A 21,446-nucleotide genomic window follows, 5' to 3' on the forward strand; every position below is an offset into this window, starting at 1 on the left:
AGAAGTTAGGTATCCTAATCCTAATAACGACGCACGCCAACAAAGAGACAGACAATGACTCGCACCGCAGGCTGGCTCAGAGAAAAATAACATAGACGCTAACCTTGAGAAAAATGCCAGTATTCTTTACCGACGTATACCGCATGATAATTGCGTTCAAGTTAACTCTGAGCACTAGGAAGAGTAAAGGTATATACCACATTTCACATGTAAAACCGTTTCTTGAGAGATAATCTGCTTTTTAACTTTGTTTTTTCCATAAAAGTTTTCACTTCACATTTCTAGTATCCGTTGTCACACTTAGAAACTGTTAACATGCAACTATGTTTTAAAATTAACTATCCAGTCTAGAACCTAGGGAACATATTTAGACAGTAATTACGAATGCATTGTTATAGTGAACAGACACAGTGTTATTGTGTGTGTACATTCTTGCTTGTTAGTTGCACGGTTACGTAACGACTATAAGGCTTACATACTTAGAACATATACTGCTAATGGGATTTTAATGCAACATTTTGGTTTACTTGAAAATACGTTCTGGATTTAAAATACTTTCTGCGAGATACCAGATGACACAGTGGTTAGTTTATGTGACAGCTACACGATTTTATCACGACGCTACTAATGAGTGACAATTTACAATATTGCTTTTGCGGTGTTTCTGTTTTATATCTGCACAATTTTTCTGAATTCTCCTGGAAAGGAAAACATGTTTTAGTAGTAACTTTTGTGGTATAGCTACAATGAGACAGCCTTTTCCCTAGCACAACAATACGTTACATTATAGTACTTTCTTGATCACGGTAAGGTATGTAATAACTATGATATCTATACGCAAAACATTTCACTTTCATTTATGATGAGGTAAGTACGTTGACTTCAGCAGAACTTTGCTTACAGAGGACGATAACTACGACACTTCCACAGAATTATCTTACAGCAAGACACACATTTAGCGCTACAGGACACGCATTTGAGTGATTAATTTTGTACCTGAACCATTTATTTTTCAAGATTTTTGAATTACAAAGAAAGTTTTCCGTGATACATTTCATTCCATTGCTGTAATCTGTAACACCTGAGGGTATAATTACATTAATCCTCAGGGGCGTACACGCTTACTTTGTGTACCATGTGTTTGGCAAGCACAAGGAGCCCTAGCTAATATGGTATTTGCTTATACAACTTTAGACATCGGTACCATATTTCTCTAACACATAAATGACACAGCTATCTGATCATTTAACTGGGAGAGACAAACATTTATTTTACTACATCAGTGACAGATGTTTACGTAATTACACAGTTGAATAACTTCACACTTATGAAACTGTATTTTGTCTGTACTTTGTGAACTGTTCATATTTTTTCGGAACCATTGTGATACTATGAGAGCTTTGAATGATGTATTTGGTAAGGGTTCATGATTTTTGAAGTACATTTGAGGTAGATGACACTTTTGACATTAGCAGAGAATTTTTTTTAGGTTTTGAAATTATTGGAGGAAGCTACGACGATTTTGAGATTTGGCTGAGGTTTTATGATGTTATGATGACGATGTGTATTACGCTGTTCCGGTATGTTTATGATCAATAAGCTGATGCTATATGAGGAATTTGATTATGCTAAGTATTAATTATGATAAAATATTGAAGAAGTGTTGACGAATATGTATATGTGTAATAAGGTAAAGAATAATGAGTAGTGGTTAGGGACTCTGACCAGTGAAAAAGGATGTTGGAAACTGAGAATCGTACTTTAAGAGTTACGAAATGTGTGTATATGCGTGAATGTATCACTATGCTGGCGAAAAGTTTTTGGACACTGTTATATTTACAGGATTTTGTTTCTACAGATTTGCAACGCAAATTCTCGACCTGTGAAATTTTTATGTGAGACTGTGACTGTAGTGCAAACTGGTGTCGTAAATATTTCAATAAGAAAGTTAAGTGGCCACCATCACGTAATGCGTCGTGGGCACCCAGCTGCATGACAGTCACCTGGAAAAAAGCCATTAGTGCGTGCCTTTCAGAGGCACAGGTGGAGAAAAAAGAAAGAGGCCATTATCCTCGCTATTGATATTTCTTTCTAGAAAGAATCGCAAATATGACACGCTCAAACTTGAAAACATATGATTACACTGTGGAGCTCGCTATTTATGATATTTACTGAAATGAAATGATGAGAAACATTTCACGTCTATTGTCTTGCTAGTTGAAAGATTGTTTACTGCAATATAGAATGCCATACGGCTAGTGAATGACGTTTCACGCCTTGCTTTGCCTATTTTGTTTAATATCTAGTTTCTAGCTGCACTGCAGCATTGATTAAAATAAAATTTTATATATGTACTAATATAAATATTTTCTGTCTACAGATCCAGTAAATAATAATTTTGTGATATACTTTCAAAAAATGAGGGAGCACAAAAAGACATTTCCCTTCACAGGAACTGCATACATAATTTTCTTTTCAAGTACTTGGTAATTTATTTTGTAGAATAAGTTGTGGTGCAGCACTTTAATTACATAGACATTAAGATGTGAATATACATTTCCCTTATCTGCATTGTTGTCTTTAGTGCACTATTTTTTCTGCTTGTGGGTTCGTCATGTTTAGATGTAAGTTATTTCATTTACTGCTGCTTGCTTTGTCAATTTCCATTTTTATGTCATTGCTGTTTGTGTTAATTGTTTTGTGGTGCTGCTGCATTGCCTCGTCCCTTAGTTTAGCATCTGAGCTCAGTAGATTTAAGTTAGCTTAAGATGGGGTAGGCTATATAAGAGAACGAGTTCTGATGAATTGGAAGAAATGCATTGAGAAGCTATATGAAAATGGTTTGGCCAAAAAGGATTTTGAAAGAGGATATGATCAAAAAAGTAGGGTTTAGGGACAACAGGTTTAGGTAGGATTTTCTTGGAAATAAATGATGATGTAAGATAATGGGAAAAATAATGAGGTAAGAAATATGTGAACATATAAATACAGAAAGCAAGCTTGGATTGGATTTTTTTGGTGGAAACAAATGTTGAAATAAGACGAAAGATCTATGGAATGAAGTTTTGGGTTGGACTGCAGTACCAAATGTTACCCTGAAAACGAACCCTGTCTTTCCTTTTGCATTATTCCGCTATGTGTTTATGTACCCTTGTGTATTTGTCTTTTTCCTGTCTTTATGTGTTTAGCTAATAAGATTGACGTTGTAGAATTTTTATGATAATATGTTATTTTCTTTGTAAAGATGTTTAGACATTATTTATCTGTTTTGTTTTGATGCTCATGTGTGAAGTTGATGTTTCAAAATTTATTCTGATCTTTTATGTATTACACTGATGTATAAGTCTATTTCTATTCTTTTGATATGTCTATTTCTATTCTTTTGTAAAGCCTGTATTACTACAAATGTTATCTGTACTATCATGTTCTTTAATGATGTATTTTGTACCTTTGTTATTGTATTCTTATGTTATAAAATTGTAATTGACACCAGTTCATCAAATTAAGTAACTTATAAGTTACATTTCACTGCACACGTTTCTGTTGGTCACGGTATATGCAAAATATGTGAGAAGTTTGGACTGTTAGTGTTTGGACGTGTGTTAATAATACAGCAAGGGACTGATTAACAGCATTGCTGGTTCTAAGGACAATTCCAAAAACTTTGTGAGTGCACAAGTGGTGGTTTATGGACTTGCTATATTGTCTGCAAGACTTCTAAGGACAATTCCAGAAACTTTGTGAGTGCACAAGTGGTGGTTTATGGACTTGCTATATTGTCCGCAAGACTCTTCGATGGTGATTGTGCACCTGCACAGTCGCAACAGATGGCTGCTGGCCATCTCTACAAGGACTACAGTGGGTCTACACCTTTGATGACTCACCAATACCATCATTGCTACAAAGACTGCAGTGGGTCTGCACCTCTGGTGGCCCACCAATACCATAATCTCTACCAGGACTACAGTGGGTCTGCTCTGTGATGACCTACCTACCAATATTCTTCAAAACTTCGACTGACTCTGCTGTGGGTTTGCTCTGTTGTGGCCCATTACCTGTCCTCTTGTCAAGAGTCAGCACTGTCTTTCTGTTGGAAGGACAACACTACTTCTTCAAGACTGCATGGAAATCTACTACTTCCGTGTGCATTTTCTTTTACTGCTCAGACTTTGAGAAAAACAGTGCTATTCTACTGTGATGAACGATCAGGACTGTCTTTATGGACTGTGAGAAAATTTTAGCTTTTGACCAGCATTGTATCAATAAGTGTGTGCATTTGATTTCTTTGTTATTGTAATTGTGAAAAAATTTTAACAAATATGTATTGGCCAGTGCCCAAAACAATTTGTAAAATTTTTTGTGGGGAGCATGGGGGCTATGGAAGTAGGCTGTTTAGGTTTTCTTATTGGTAACGCCATGTAGCGCTCTATATGAAAATCACTGTGCTGCGTGAAGGCTGTGGTTCGTTTGCATTGTTGGAGTAATATTCGCCATTGTAGTGTTGGGCAGCTGGATGTTAATAGCGCGTAGCGTTGCGCAGTTGGAGGTGAGCCGCCAGCAGTAGTGGATATGGGGAAGTGAGATGGCGTATTTTTGAGAATGGATAATTTGGAGGTATGTCCATCAGAAACAGTACATTTGTAAGAATGGATGTCATGAACTGCTATATATATTACGACTATTAAGGTAAATACATTGTTTGTTCTCTATTAAAATCTTTCATTTGCTAACTATGCCTATCAGTAGTTAGTGCCTTCCATAGTTTGAATCTTTTATTTAGCTGGCAGTAGTGGCGCTCGCTGTTTTGCAGTAGTTCGAGTAACGAAGATTTTTGTGAGGTAAGTGATTTGTGAAAGGTATAGGTTAATGTTAGTCAGGGCCATTCTTTTGTAGGGATTATTGAAAGTCAGATTGCGTTGCGCTAAAAAAATATTGTGTGTCAGTTTAAGCACAGTCATATATAATTTTTCTAAGGGGACGTTTCAAAATGTCTACAATTTCAACAAAAGAAAGTTCCAATATCTCTACCAAAGAATCCTGACACCTATTAGTTCACACAAACATTTGAAGTTTTCACCAACCGCTTTTACGGCGACTTGAAATTTGCTGGGGACACCTTTAACGAGTTGTCTTAGTCTGTGAAAAAGAGGCAATTCATCCTTCCTTAAGAACCGCAACCATAGAAGGTAGCGATGTTGTATACTGGGGTATGGAGCGAAGCTGACGTTCTCATCCCAAACGTGTCTCATTGGGCTCATGTCGGGATTGGGCAGCGCAGTGGATTTGGTTCAAATGGTTCAAATGGCTCTGAGCACTATGCGACTTAACTTCTGAGGTCATCAGTCGCCTTGAACTTAGAACTAAAACCTATCTGACCTGAGGACATCACACACATCCATGCCCGAGGCAGGATTCGAACCTGCGACCGTAGCGTTCGCTCGGTTCCAGACTGTAGCGCCTAGAACCGCACGGCCACTCCGGCCGGCCCCAGTGGATTTAAGGAATGTTATTGCCCACAAATCATTGCCTCACAAATGATACTTTACGCCAGGGCGCGTTGTTACGGTGACAGAAACAGTCATCGTCTGCGTGCACTTCCTCTTCTGCACGTAGTACGCAATGCGGTAAAACGTTTTCACTCTATTGCGCATTTAGCATTTTCTTAAGCGTAATAAGAGGACCACAACCGAAATACAACAAAAAAGCACGTCCATACCGTAACACCACTTCATTCGTACTACACTGCTGACGCTACATTGATGGCAGGTGACGTTTTCTAACCATTCGCTAACCCAAACCTCCCATCGGGTTACCACAGGCTATGGCCTGATTCATCACTCCAAATCACACGTTTCCAGCCATCCATGGCCCACTGGCGTCACTCCTTAGACAGTGTCGAGCGTCACTTAGCATCGACTACGGACATGTGTGGCTTATTAGGAGGTGCTAGACCACTGCAACCAAGTCGTACTGGCTCCCTACGCACAGTCGTTGTTCTAGCTGGACCGTTGGTACCACTTCGAAACTCGCGAGCGATTCCTTTCCCTGATGTCATGCGATTTCTTACAACGACTCTTGGTAATACTAGACAGTCCCTGCTGGTGATCAAATGAGGTCTGTTTGGTCTTGGTTTAGCCGTGGTTGCTCCTTCGCGATTTCACTTCGCACTCAGATGACCATCAGCCGACTTGGGAGGGTTTAAAACTGTTGAAATATGCCTGATGGATTTGTTACGCAGACTATGTCCAATGAAGACTAGTCCTCGTTCGGAGTCACTGAGCTCTCCTGACCGAGACAGTCTGCTGTTATTGTTTCTCCACTAACAACGTAATAAACCCGAGGCCTTTTATACTTGCGTCTTTATACTTGCGCCTTTCATATATCTAGCGGTCAATTCCGCATTGCATAGGGATGCCCGGATATTTTTAATCAGACAGTGTAGTTGTGTACAGTAGTTTCGAAAATACAAGAGAAGATAGCCACGGGCCGGCCGCGGTGGCCGAGCGGTTCTGGGCGCTTCAGTCCGGAACCACGCGCCTGCTAAAGTCCCAGATTCGAATCCTGCCTCGGACATGGATGTGTGTGATGTCCGTAGGTTAGTTAGGTTTAAGTAATTTTAAGTCTAGGGGACTGATGACCTCAGATGTTAAGTCCCATAGCGCTTAGAGCAATTTTTGATAGCCACGGGATGCTTCCTATTATCGTGTCGGACCTCCTCTTGCCCGGCGCTGTACAGCAACTCGACGTAACATGGACTTAACAAGTCGTTGGGAGTCCTCTGCAGAAATGCTAAGCTATGCTGCATTTATCGCCGTGTATAACTGCGACAGTGCTTCCAGTGCAGGATTTTGTGTACGAACTGAGCGCTCGATTATGAACCATAAATATTCGACGGGATTCATGTCGAGCGAACTGGGTGGCAAAATACCTCGCTGCAGTATCCAGAATGTTCTTGAAACCTATTGCGAATAACTGTGGCTCGGTGACATGGTGCATTGTTGTCCATAAAATTCCATCGTTGTCCGAAAATATGAAGGCCATGAATGGGTGCAAGTAGTCGAACACAACCGTTTACAGTCAGTAATCGATTCAGTTGGACCAGAGGATCCAGTCCATTCCATGTAAACACAGACACACTATTATGGAGCCACCAGGAATTTCCACAGTGCCTTGCTGACAATTTTTCGGGGTGCACTCAGCCTCGTGATGCCAACTGAGGAGCTACTCGACCGAATAGCAGCGGGTCCGGTCAAAGAAAACCATCATAACGACCAGGAGAGTGGTGTGCTGACCACACGCCCCTCCTATCCGCATCCTCAGCTGAGAATGACACGGCGGTCGGATGGTCCCGGTGTGCCACTTGTGGCCTGAAGACTGAGTGCTTTTGCTGACAATTTCGGTCCATTGATACGTGGGGTCTGCGCCACACTCCAGGCCTACCATCAGCTCTTAACAACTGAAATCTGGACTAATCTAACCAGGCAACGGTCTTTCCAATCGATGTGGTCACGAGCACAGAACAGGCGCTGCAGGCGATGTGCTGCTGCTAGCAAAGGCACTCGCGTGGTCGTTTGCTGCCATAGCCCATTAACAACATTTCGCTGCACTGTCCGAACGGATACGTTCATCATATGTCCAACATTGATTTCTGCGGTTATTTCAAGCAGCGGTGTTTGCCTGTTAGCACTGACAACTCCACGCAAACGGCGTCGCTCTCGGTCGTTAAGCGAAGGCCGTCGGCCACTGCCGTTGTTCGTGGTGAAAGGTAATGCTTGAAATTTGTTGTCCTCGACACACTCTGGACACAGTGGACCTTGGAATACTGAGTTGCCTAGCGATTTTTCAGAATGGAATATCCCATTTGTCTAGCTCCAACTATCATTCCGACTTCGAAGTCTGTTAATTGCAGTCGTGCAACTATAATCACCTTTTCACATGAATTCCTTGCGTACAAAGGACAGCTCCGCCAATACACTGCCCTTTCATACCTTGTGTACGCGATACTACCGCTATCTGTATATGTACATATCGCTAGCCCATGACTTTTGTCACCTCAGTGTATGTGTGCGACAACAACAAACAAACATGGCAAGAAATAAACATTTATTTTCGTGAATTATAAATACAGAAATGTAGACATTAAACAGAAAGAACGTAATTATATTTTGCCTTTAATTTACATAGAAACATAAAAATATAAATGCAGAAAGGGGTGTTAGAGATCAACGTTAGTAAGTGTGATATGGCGTCTAAGGGGGAGGGCGCCGTAAAGTGGCTCAGGCGAGCTGTGGCAGCCAGCGCAGGGGTCCGACCTCTTGCAGCAGCAGCCGGACTCCGCCCCACACGAGCGCAGCCGCCGCCGCCACCGCCACCACCGTAGCGCCCGTCGCCACCCGCTGCATCACCTGGTGGGAAAGAACACCACAAATACAAGTTACTGTAACACCTCTCTGCAAGCGGCCTGCTGTCGACAGACTAGGTCTATACAGGGTCGATATTTTAATAATCTAAAAAAATAGGAGAGCAAAAGAGGAAGATTAATTCCTCATTCGTAACGAATAAGGCACTGTCATGGGACAGTCTACGACATTAGATACGAAGCTCATTTAGAAGAGACGCCACCATTCTAATAAGAGGGCTATTCGGAAAGTGAGGTCCGACTGGTCGCGAAATGGAAACCACAGTGAAAATCAAAAATTTTTTATTTCCAACAATTAGCTACACCTTCCAGCTGCTTCTCTAGAAAGACGCCGCTCCGACTTACACATCTGGAGTAGCGTTGTACGAACTTCCGACTTTCCAATACCCTCGTCAAAGAAAGCAGCCGAACGTGCTTTCCGACGATTCACTACGCTGGTCTGCAGTTCACTGTCTGTAACAAAATTCTGTCTTCAGAGCCAGCGGTTCATGTGAGTAGAGATGAAACTCAAGAGAATTACCTACTGTACTGAAGGTAATCAAACACTTCCCATCAAAAACGCTGTAAGAGCTTCTTCATTGCCTCTCAGTGTGGCCAAGAATTGTCATAAAGAAGGAGACGCATGACAGTTATGTTATGTCGGCTGGATGGCATACAGCCAAATTTCTCACCAGGCCCACATACTTGACGGGAGACACTATTTTCTAGGCAACTTTACGTGCTCACTGTGTGCTCAGAACTGAAAAGAGTAACGTGACGCGGTCATCGGGCGTATTAGAGATACTGCTCAATACATCTGAACAAAGCTTCATTGGATTTTCACTGTGGTTTCCATTTCGCGCCCGATCGCACTTTACTTTCCGAATAGCCCTCTTAAAATACAGCACGGAAATTATTTGCTGCGCCTATGCCACGACATTCCACTTTCGTTACATCTTTAAACACCTTCCCCTCAGACACCATGAAACCATTCTCGATATCTCCTCTTCAATTCCAAATGAAGGTTTCAACCGATCCTTTCGCCGCATGGCTGCAACCGTAGGCTCTTCCTATCTGAAGGTGTCCCATAAAGAACGTAACTTTCAAAATGCCAACAGTTTCTGTACCAGTAATTCGGCAACTCTGACAGTGGCAGCTCATGCGAAATTATACTATTGTGCTGCACTGTAGTGGCTTATAAGAGTTTGACACAGCGGTACAAATTGTAACTAAACCAAGTATGTTAATATTACGTATATAAACTGATCTGTTTTAATATATTAAAATTTTGTAATAATAGTTTAATATTATAAGGAGTAAAATAAAAAAATTGTTATCTGTGAGAGTCGAACCCATGTTTGGAAATTACCAGTCTACACTTAGACCAGTCACCCATGGCGCTTTAAATACCTCTCATACTCTAGGCTTGGACAATATACCAAATGCGGTGTAAAAGAAAAATACTGACCTTTTGAAGTCAGTAATCTGTGCCAAACGATTGACTTTAGATCAAATATTTGTTCAGAACAAGATCTGCCCTTCTTTAAGCCACCTTGATATTCATTTAAATTACTCGCCAGTGATCTTTTTACGCTGTTTAGCGTATATTGCAAAATATGTTACATGCAACTGGTTTAAAGTAAATTACTCTGTCGTTGTTAACATCCTGTTTACTACCTTTCTTCTTTAGTGAATGTATCAAGGCTACCTTCCACTCTCGTGGGAGTTTTTCTGTTTTCCAAATTTTCTCAGAAATAAATTTTATCTCATTTTTAAATTTTTGTAGAGACATTTCAAAACTTCTGCTGTAATAGTCTTCTATGCTAGCGTTCTTCAATTTCTTTGGTAATTGAGGGTAAAGCTTCACCTGGATTTTCATGAGTGTTTGAGTATTCAAGCTTATGGAGTGGTTACGGGAAATTGAGAAGCTGATCAAAATCTTTTGCAAGTATTTCGAAATTTTCAGTGTTATGTAAGCCAAATCAGTAAGCCTAGTCCCACGCCCCTCTGTTAGATTTTAGATTTAAATTTGAAGTACATCTACCAAACTTTTTAAATCTCACCTTCTCCTCTAAAGATCTACCGCAAAAGGGTCTCTCTAACAGATCATCTAACAAAACCACTTTCATACTAAGTTTCCTCATAAACTGGGTTGTTTCACCACTGTCTAGCCTATAGTCTTTTGACTTCCATGGGTAGTAATTGTAACTAAATCAAATGTATTAATTTTACATATATAAACTAAAATGTTATTTTTGAATTTTATAATTAATGGTTCAACTTTGGAAGAAATGAGAAAATGTTGGTATCAGCAGGAATTGAACCAGGTGTGCAAAGTACCCATGTATACTTCAGAACACTCACCCACTGTGCCATCACAACGGTCTTCGAAAAGTGCTCATACTCTACGCTTGTACAATATGCTACATCCAGTTTCGAAGAAAAATGGTGAGCTGGTGGTGTGAGTAACGTACCACTCAAGGTGCCAGAAGGAATGACGTCACATCAGCGCATGTACAGCGGAAAACAAACAGTTGCGTCACCTCTCTGAGCTGATCGTACTACGGGCGACCGTCATTTCAGCAATCGACACTGGTTTCTAGTTATCGCGGAGAGTGCGCTACAGAACATGTTTTCGTCCATTTTATTATCATACCAGCATGCATTTGGAGAGAAATGGTGTAATCTTAGTACGGTTTCCGGCTCGCATTCGAAACGAAGTGGCATATTTTACAGTGTGCTGTAGAGCATTAACTTATGATAACAGGCCGCCACTAAAAAAAGACTGAACACTGCATATTTTGACCTGTTCTCTTTGTGGCTAGTGGAGTGATTCGTGTCAGAACAGCATGTCACCGTACTGAAAAATTAGTACAAACATGGTGACTGCTGTGCATAGATTGTCCACGAACGCCGTGGAATGTTTGGCCAATGTAATGGACTGAGTAAGTTGACTATGATGAGAATGACTGCTAATTGAAGAAACTCGATTTAGTTGTGTACATTAAAGCAGCGCGGGATTAGCCGAGCGGTCTGAGGCGCTGCAGTCATGGACTGTGTGGCTGATCCCGCCAGAGGTTCGAGTCCTCCGTCGGGCATGGGTGTGTGTGTTTGTCCTTAGGATAATTTAGGTTAAGTAGTGTGTAAGCTTAGGGACTGATGAAGGTTCCACACATATTTTTTTTGTACATTAAATCCACAGAGAGCCTTCGTGTTAGTCGGTCTGCGGAAACATCGTCATCGTGAGTGATAATGTTGCTGTAAGTTTGGTGAAAACTATTCGCTGACGTTCACAGCAAATGTGTAATCCCTGAACCAGCATACAATGAATTATGAAAGACAATCGGCATCTTTGCGTCTATAAAATCCAAGTGTCACAAGAACTGACGCTATGCGAGCACGAAAAGCACTGAGTGCTTGCGAAAGAAAGAGTGGATAACAATTTCACAAAGTAAGTAATGTTCATTCATACGGTGCACTTTCTTTTGAGAGGCTTCGTGAACTGGGAAAATTGCAGGTTATGGGACACGTAAAACCCTTGATTAATCATGGAGAAGCAATTACATCCACAACGAGTGTGGTGTGGCATTTGAGCTGAAAGAGTAACTGGGCTATACTTACTCGGAGATGGCGCTGGAAACGCATTAACAGTGGACGGCGAACATAACCGCAGTATGTTAAGAGAAGTTTTGTAGTCTGAAATGATCGTATGAATTCTCAAGAAGTTTGGTTTCAACAACATGGTGCAACCTGTCGCACGTCGATTGCAACAACCTACGTGTTACATGAGATGTTTCCTGGGTGGGTAATTTCAGGTGACGTGGCAGTAATATATAAATTGCTTCATATGTACAGCGAGAGTCAGAAGGAAAGGTACATGCTTTGAGGAATGATAGTATTAGCGATTCTGAATAAAAGACTTCATATGGGCAGATGCCCTATTCCGAATGGTTTCCGAGATCGAACGCATTTAACGTACATTGCTATTTATTTTCTGTATTATTCAGACATCTTCATTGTTTACAAAGTTCTGCAGCAGTGTAGAGGAAATTAAGACGAACACTTTGATAAACGACAATTTTGGTTCGTCAATTTGGGAAACTACCTCACATTGGCATTCAAAAACTATCTAAGCTATTGCGCATCCATGTCACGCGAGATTTTCAATGTTCACTAGTTCTCTTCACATAGACTATTAGCCCTAGAGAAAAAATGGATAGGGCCCCCTTTATAGGAAATTTAATGTAGTTTAATTTCATACTGGAATAGGTTTTCGCTGGAGGCCACGGTTTTCGAGTTACTCAAGAAAAACGCGTTTGAAGGTCAACTTGGTACGATTTTCTTGAATAATTCGAAAACTAAGGCCTCCAGCGAAAATGTATCCCGATAAGAAATTTAACTGCATTAATTTCTTACAGAAAGGTCTAGTTCATTTTTTCTTTAGGACAAATAGTTTGCGCATAGCGAGGTAGAGAATGTGAAAGTCTCGTGTACGGTTTTTAGACGGTGTTGCAGGCTGCATATAACCCAACTGAATCATATATATATATACACACAGTACAAGAACAAACGGAATTTTTCCTAACCTTTTCATACACCATGAGCACGTCGGCTTTTTCTGCACAATGAACAGATTATATATATAGTTAGCCAATGAACCTTAGAAAGTACATTTTTTGTGCAAACATACATTTTTTAAACGGAACAATAACTACTGACATTAACAAACTGAAAGTAGGATGGATCGGAATGTCATTGGAGTTGGTTGCAGGATTCTAGATAACGTATTTTGAAAAGTTCCCACACCGACACTATTACAATAAGTATGGTAGCACACACTAAAGAACAGCAGAAGTGCATATACTTGTTATGTGGATATTGACCATCACAGGTTGTCTTCAAAATTACCACCGGCAGCAGGACACACGTTCCGAATTTGGTATGGAATGAATGTTGCACACGCATTTCTTCGGAGATGCCCGAGCAGGATGCAGTAATACGTCGTTGCATATCATCGGATATAGTTGGTATGTCCTTGTAGACAGCGTCCTTCAGCTTTCCTCGCAGAAAAAAAGTCTACAGGCGCCAAATCTGGGGAACGGGCCGACCAAGATACAGATACAGAAGCAATTCATGAAGACATGGTGTAGAAATTCGTGGACTATGGGCTGGACAGGTTCCTCCTAGTCTGCAGGGAACCGTCTTCTAGCCTCCGTGGAAGATGGTCTGTTAGGAGGCTGCGATACTTGTGCTCGTTCAGTGTTCCGTCTATGAAGAACGGGGCTATGAGCTGATGGTTGACTATCCCACAGCACACGTTTACACTCCATGGACGCCGACGCTCCAACTGACGAAGTCCACGGGGATTGTTAACAGACCAATAGTGTATGTTTCGGCGGTTTTCCTGGCCCTGACTGGTATATGTGGCTTCACTACTAAACAAGATATATGGTACACATGGAGTATACTGTCTTAATACTCATGTACAGAAGTCAACACGATTCTCATAATCGTTTCTATGTAACCCTTGATAGAGAGAAATGCGATAGCGATGGAACCTACGTATGTCGATGGAGAATGGATAGGGCACTTGCCTGACTCATGCCACTTCCTCGTGCGATTATGCGGGAGTGAATCAACAGTAGCAGCAGCCAAAACATTAATTTCCCCCTGTTCTGTCGTCACTTGTTTCCTTCTGTTATGTTGTCTAGGTGTTACACTAACACTTTCATGTAACTGGTTCAAGAGTTTGATAAATAACTGCTGAGATGGTTGACGTCCATTGGGATATCTTTCCGCACACATAGTACAAGAACAAATGGCAGTTTTCCTAACCTTTCCATACACCATGAGCATGTCGGCTTTTTCTGCACTCGTAAATCCCATATTCCACTCAGGACCTACTACTTGGACTGTCGTATACAGAGTCACTGGCAAGTTTCAGTGCACTCAAGGAACACACAAGCACACTGCAAGCAAACATCACAACATCGTACCTAGCAACTACGCAGGTTGAATGGTACAAATAACTGTCGATGCGAAAACTTTTCAAAATACAGTAGAACCTCGTTTATCCTTCAGCTTTGGGACGAGGCAACGGTCGGAACTCTAAAAAGGTCGGCTAATCAGGGGACAATGAAACAAATCATATACAGAGCTCAAAGCAATTTAATGAATGAAAATTAACTAAAAAATCATTTCTAATAAAGAAAAAGGAAAACAGAAGATTCTAGAAACTGACAACCTATTTAAAGAAATGTAAAACGTTTTTTCGTCCAGTTTCTTAAAACTTGACTCCACGGCTGCAACGCGTTGCTTCTTTGGCCACAAAGTGACCAGAGCTGTAGCGGTTGCCTGTTGTCCCAAATATTTGAGGGCGGTCTAGTATATTTATGAATGCTCTTGGTTTCTTAGATTATCCGATTACAAATAACGGCAGTTTATAATCACCACTTGAGTTGAAGCATGTTGCAATCTCAGCCTATACTTTGCTAGTTTCGTGCCTGTGAATGTCTCATTCTTTGACGGAGCATTTCATTATTTAGTTCAATCCTGTCAATGTATAATTGATCGGTTACCAGTTTATTTGCTGAGTTTACTTTTTTAATAAACTCTATCTGCATCATCTTTAACAGAAAGTTTTGCAGCTGATATAACAACCTTCCTAACGCCGTGAAGGTTTTTCTACCGGGAATTCTTGGAATTCGTCTTTCCCCCTCCCCCACTCCTTTTTGGTGCAACTGAATAGCTTTTGTTTTGTAATGGGGCCCGAAAGTGGAGTCCCCTTACGTCTTTGTTGACGAAACCAAACACTCACGGCGTCATCCAGGAGCTCAAGTTTTGGTTTTTTTCAATGCTTTTCTAGTTTTCTAAGGCATTTTCACAATCTACAGTCAACGAAAAAGCTTCAAGATCTTTTCGGTTCTTTTCCCAGTCTTTAATGGGTGTCACTTGAACATACATTTCAGAAGCTAATTTAGTAACTGACTCACGTTTTTCAAGTGTTTGCAGAACACTTAGTTTCTGTTCGATTGTGCACACAACACGTCTACTGTTCTGATTTATAACAATTTTTAGTGTTTCTGGATCCCTTACACTACTTAATTACAACTTCATGAACTGTATAGAACTACAATGCGACATTGAAATAAAACGGTATACAGTAGCAAACTTAAAAAGCGCACAAATAAAGCAGCAGATTAAAGAGTACAGTAAACCCCTAAGCAGAACGTATAGTGTTGCCTTATGCACATTAAAATCATAGGACCTCTTTTCTTCAGTGAAATGACAAATACAGCCATTCCTTGTCTTGATACGTTGCAATTATTTGTTGTGGTGCAGATTCAGACTTAACCTTTCAACAAGATGATGCGTCACCTCAATGGAGGTTAGATCTTCGTGCCTATTTGGTTACAACATTTTCAGGAAGATGGATCGGGTGTAGTGGTCCCATCAACTGGCCTCAGGGATCACCCGACATAGAACCACTGAAGTTCTTCCTTTGGCGTTATGTCAAGGACCAGGTTTATCAAACACCAGCGAACGACATCACTGCGTTACGGCGGAGAATTACTGACGTCGTAACATCCATCCCTCATGAAATGTTGATCAACACATGCCTGGGTATCCTTCGGACGGTGAAAGGAGCACACATCGAAATTTATCAATTGAGTGTGTGTGTGTGTGTGTGTGTGTGTACACAAAAACCCGCATATGTTACAGGTCCTTCAAGATAAAAGACATGTGTCGATGTGTCATATTTTCTGCCTTATGTCTGTTTTTCATCAGAAAGAAGTATTTGTTTTAACTTCAGATAACGAAATATCTCGTAAACGACGAAGCGTAATGAAAAAAAAGAAAGAAAAAGAAAAAAAGTCTGTGCTACCGCTGCCACCTCCTATCTAGCCCTCTTTCGTGACCGGCGTCAACTTTGTCTTTTTCAAATGGGAACCCCCAATTTTTATTACATATTAGGATTCGACGCCAAAAAATACGTACGGTTTACTCAAACGTTGTTTCAAATTCGTGGCAGATGACGCAGTAACCAACAAATATGAAGTGGTCATTCTTGCAGTTAAGAACCGACACATTTTATTCTGTAGGTATCTACGATATAAATAAAAACCGTTGTGTTTTAACAGTTGACACTGATGTTCAAACGTTACTTGAGTGTTGTAAATGTGATAGCACAGAACAAATATTCGTAATACAGCTAGACATACACATTTATGGCAAATAAGATCCTTGTGCGGTAACGTAGTTTACTGTTTTCTAAGACGTTGATGTGGCGAGTGCCGTGGCCGCCCTCGAACCCTGCCATCAGGGTGACTGATTTCGTTTTGTGGTTCCATCCAACCATCGTAAGTTTTGCGATGACCACTAAACGACGACCGACGGAATGCAATCCACAACCTTTGGAATAAGGTAAAATGTCCATGAAGCGATAGTGACAGGAGCATCTGCCAAGGATACTCACCGCAATCAAGCATCTCAATAGTGAGAGGCGAAGGGACTCACGGGAATCGAGCACCCCAATTGTGGGAGGCGAGGGGACTCACCGACGTCAGGCGTCCCACTGGGAGAAGAAAACTGTTACATCCACGTCGTGGTTCGTGGGCCACGCTAAACGTAGTTTACAACCAGGCTCTGAAACGGCTAACCATATTGTACAATTAAATTTGCAACACTAAACTAAAGTTAGAACATAAATACCAACCGTTAGAACACAAAGGTTTACATTTACCTCGTGAATGAAATGTTGAATCAAATGCGTTGATTCTTAATTTCAAAAACAGTCACACTTGATACCTGTCGACTACAGCGCCATCTACCATGAATGGAAAGCAAAGATTTGAGTAAACTGTACCTTATTTTTGTGTAGAATCCGAATATGCAATAAGAATAGGGTGTTTCCATTTGAGAAATAAAGTTAACGCATGAGGCGTGACTGGAAGGTGGCCAGTTGTAGCACAGACAGATTTCCCATTTGCTGATATTAACTTCTCATTTAGAAGTTTTTTTTTCCTACTATGCGTCGTGTTCCACATATTTACTTGTCTCAAGATTTATTGTTACAACAGAGCATATTGTGTATAAGAAAAGATTACATTTACAGATCTATACACAAGCGGTTCTGAGGTACCAGACGTCGACCCTTGCTGACACACATAAATTAATACGTGCTGTAAAATCCACGGGTGGCAATGCGGGAGCTGACTCTGGTATCCAGTCAATCCTACAAATGGCGAATACTGTTCTGGGATACGTTATGCCACGACTGCTCGAACTGTTAACGTAAATCTGTAAGAGTTGTTGGCTGACGGCCTGCACGGGTCACTTTTCGTCCCATCATACCCCACACGTACTCTAATGGAGACAAGTCCGGAGATCGTGCTGGCCCGCCAAGTTGATGCACGCTGAGTTTCACGTGCAGTCTGTGGCCGAGCATTATCCTGTTGGAACAATGTATCCAGAACGGGTTTACAGCATTCTGGACGTTCCGAGCACTGACTAGCGTCCCCTCTAGAGACACCAAAACAGAACGAGAATTGTAGCTTATTGCACTCCAGACCAGAACGCGTTGGGTGGGCCAGTGTGCCATGGACGAATGAACTCTACGAGTCAGCTTTCATCACTGAAGACCACGGCGCGCCATTCCACCTTCCACGTGATCTGACGACACCAGTCGAGCCCTGCACATCGATGCTGTGGCGTAAGTCGAAGACGGCCTAGAAGTGTACGTGCTCATACTATGACTGCTAAAATAACCTGTTCGCAACTGTTCGTGTCGTCACGTCTGGGCTCACAAGCCGTTTTATCTATGCTGTGGTAGCTGTATGATATACCACCGCTGCTTTTACAGTATGACGATCCTGGCAGGCGTCTGTGCTGCGTGGACGTCCAGAAGGTCTGCGGAGATGGACACGGAGAGGTAGGGAGGAGGGCTTAGACAGAGAGACAGTGGAGGGGGAGATGGACAGACACCTGGCAGACTTATTAATTGGACCTGGATATATATACTGTTGTGGACTGGCAAGACAGCCAATCCACTGTGACGGGTAGCCGAAAGGCACGCGTTAAGCTCACGCAGGATGGCGTGAGGTCTGGAACAGGTAAAGTAATTAAACAAGCAAGAAAAGTACGTAGCTGCTGGAATACTTAACTTTAATCCATAATTGGTGAACATCTGTCTGTCTGTACATGCATCACAAGATAAATAGCAATTGATAATGGCGCCTTGCTAGGTCGTAGCAAATGACGTAGCTGAAGGCTATGCTAACTATCGTCTCGGCAAATGAGAGCGTAATTTGTCAGTGAACCATCGCTAGCAAAGTCGGCTGTGCAACTGGGGCGAGTGCTAGGACGTCTCTCTAGACCTGCCGTGAGGCGGCGCTCGGTCTGCAATCACTGATAGTGGCGACACGCGGGTCCGACGTATACTAACGGACCGCGGCCGATTTAAAGGCTACAACCTAGCAAGTGGGGTGTCTGGCGATGACACCACATATACCGTGGTGAAATGTCGCCACAACGGTCGATATAAGACAAGAAAGAAAGTACTGATTGCACAAAAGCGAGTAGTAAGTATAATATGTGGCGTTCACGAATGGATGTCACGTACGTACCTCTTCAAGGAGCTAGGCATTTTAACTGCGCCGTCAGAATACATATTTCGCAAATTAAATTAGTCATAAATAACAAATCACAATGTGAGAAGAACAGTGATGTACATACCTACAACACTAGAGTGACACTGGCGTTTGTTACCCATTGTAAAAGCTGTCTGTGTCTCAGAGAGGAGCTCAATATGCAAAAATAAAAATTTTTGATCATTTGCCCAATAACGTAAAATGTCTGGCAGGCTGCGAAACAATTTTTTAATGTAATTTGAAATCATTTGTCCCGGACAACTCCTTCCATGCGGTTAACGAATTTCTGCTTAAAGACTGGTAGCCAGCAAAAAAAAATTAAGTCTAGTTGCATGAGCAAGACTAAAAATGTGTTCATTAATGTTAACAATAATCATGTATACATATCCCGTAAACTGACTCGTTCAACATCATTTCGATAAAATAATCGCTCCAATGATCTATGGAACGCGTAACTAACCAAGGAAAGTCCTCACAGTTGGGAATTCTTCGGGCAGCTCTCAGCTACAAAGTGCTGCTGGAAAAAATATAAAAACGATAGCCGTCAACATAGCTCCGTTTTCTCGATACGGCACTGCAAGGACAGTTCACATTATTTCATTTACAATTGCAGATTGGAATAAATAATCACTACACATATGGGAAGGAGGAGACAGACAGAGGGGGGGGGGGAGGGGGGAGGGCTGAGGATGATATGGTTATGGAGCGCGAGAGGATAAGATGGGCAGAGAGAGGAGAGATGGACAGATAGAGGTGAGGAGGACATAGACAGAAAGACGACGGAGGGTGTGATGGACAAAGAGACGGGGGTGCAGGAGATGGACAGAAACGTGGCACACGTATTAAGTGGACACCACACCTCAGTAGTAGATACAACACTAAGGAATGACCTCAATGTCGGAAACCGCTTCGGAAAGTTTTCAATTGTGCAGCGATATCGACTACAAAATCAAAACGATATCCGTGTACATAGCACCAACAACGTTCAGGCGTTTCCACAGAAACTGCAACAGAGTGGCAACAACACTGAGACGTTTCCACAGAGACGTTCACATATTCTACTCACCTGGCGTCGCGAGACAGCGACGCCGGAAATACAGAAGCGTCCGATCTTACCCGTCGGCTTTGACCCATGACGTCACAAATACCGCGGAAACGACTATAAACAATTCCAATATGGCGGATATAAAAACATCGCATACGTATTGTAAACACTGAAATACACAAGTTTCACAAAAAGCCTAATGACTGTAACGGGACAAGCGTGGGAAATTAGGGGTTTTTGGGTGCGGAGAAACTAAATATACAGAAATGTAGCCACCGACCGCCATTCAAAACCACGCAAAACAACGAAATAAATCAACATCACAAAACTGACCAAATACCAAAAAACACATTCCTATCCATAATCGGACACTTCCCTTAACCTATATAGCTCAACAGAACCTACCGATCACATCCCCCAATAGAAAACTAAGAAACGAAAGCTTCCCTTACACCTACATACATCGGCACTTATGCAGTTTAGCAGGTACGGAAAAAATTTTTCATTTTTTTTCAAAATTTGATCATCATGTGTCGTTATGCGGTGGGGGGAGTCTGCAGTGCCCCCCCATCCCCCCACAGGCTTCATTAGTGTCAAATCAATATTTTCGAATCATAGGCGGCCGCTGCCGCGGCCGCATTCCAAAAAAAAAACTCCCAACCTAACATCAAGTGGGCTACGCTACAGATCAATATGTTCATCAAATTGCTTCATATTACGTATACATGTTCATTAGTGTCAAATCAATATTTTCGAATCATAGGCGGCCGCTGCCGCGGCCGCATTCCAAAAAAAAAAACTCCCAACCTAACCTCAAGTGGGCTACGCTACAGATCAATATGTTCATCAAATTGCTTCATATTACGTATACATGTTCATTAGTGTCAAATCAATATTTTCGAATCATAGGCGGCCGCTGCCGCGGCCACATTCCAAAAAAAAACTCCCAACCTAACCTCGTATTCAGGGCTACGCTACAGATCAATGTGTAGGTCCCTTACGTCACGGGTCAAAGCCGACGCGTGACATCGGATGTTTCCAACCTATACCCAATACACAAAACATACATAAATAACAAAAAAAAAAAACGGAACTTACCTCAAAAAACTCACTAATAGAAATTCCGCTTCAAATCCAACACCTGAGCAACAGAAAACTGACCCCACCACACGAAACAAACGAAACAAACGAAAACCATGAACACACCACCAGAGAGCACGACAAACAAAAACAAGACATCTACAAACACGCCACAATCGCAAATCAAACTCCGCGCCGTAATGACGTCACACACCACAACACGCTTACGTCACGGGTCAAAGTCGACGGGTAAGATCGGACGCTTCTGTTGACC

General features: G+C 41.7%; 1 protein-coding gene across 1 annotated transcript in view; it reads right to left on the bottom strand.

The window, feature by feature from the left end:
- Positions 1 to 8,100: 8,100 nt before the first annotated feature.
- LOC124795844 (kynurenine 3-monooxygenase-like) overlaps positions 8,101 to 21,446 on the bottom strand; it is a 181,682-nt gene continuing 168,336 nt past the window's right edge. The window contains exon 11 of the mRNA XM_047259926.1: positions 8,101 to 8,405. Within this exon, the coding sequence (XP_047115882.1) occupies positions 8,277 to 8,405 (129 nt within the window). The 3' untranslated portion in view covers positions 8,101 to 8,276. The remainder of the gene's footprint in view (positions 8,406 to 21,446) is intronic.

The sequence above is a fragment of the Schistocerca piceifrons genome, chromosome 4 (genome assembly GCF_021461385.2).
Source record: "Schistocerca piceifrons isolate TAMUIC-IGC-003096 chromosome 4, iqSchPice1.1, whole genome shotgun sequence".
NCBI classification, from domain to species: domain Eukaryota; kingdom Metazoa; phylum Arthropoda; class Insecta; order Orthoptera; family Acrididae; genus Schistocerca; species Schistocerca piceifrons.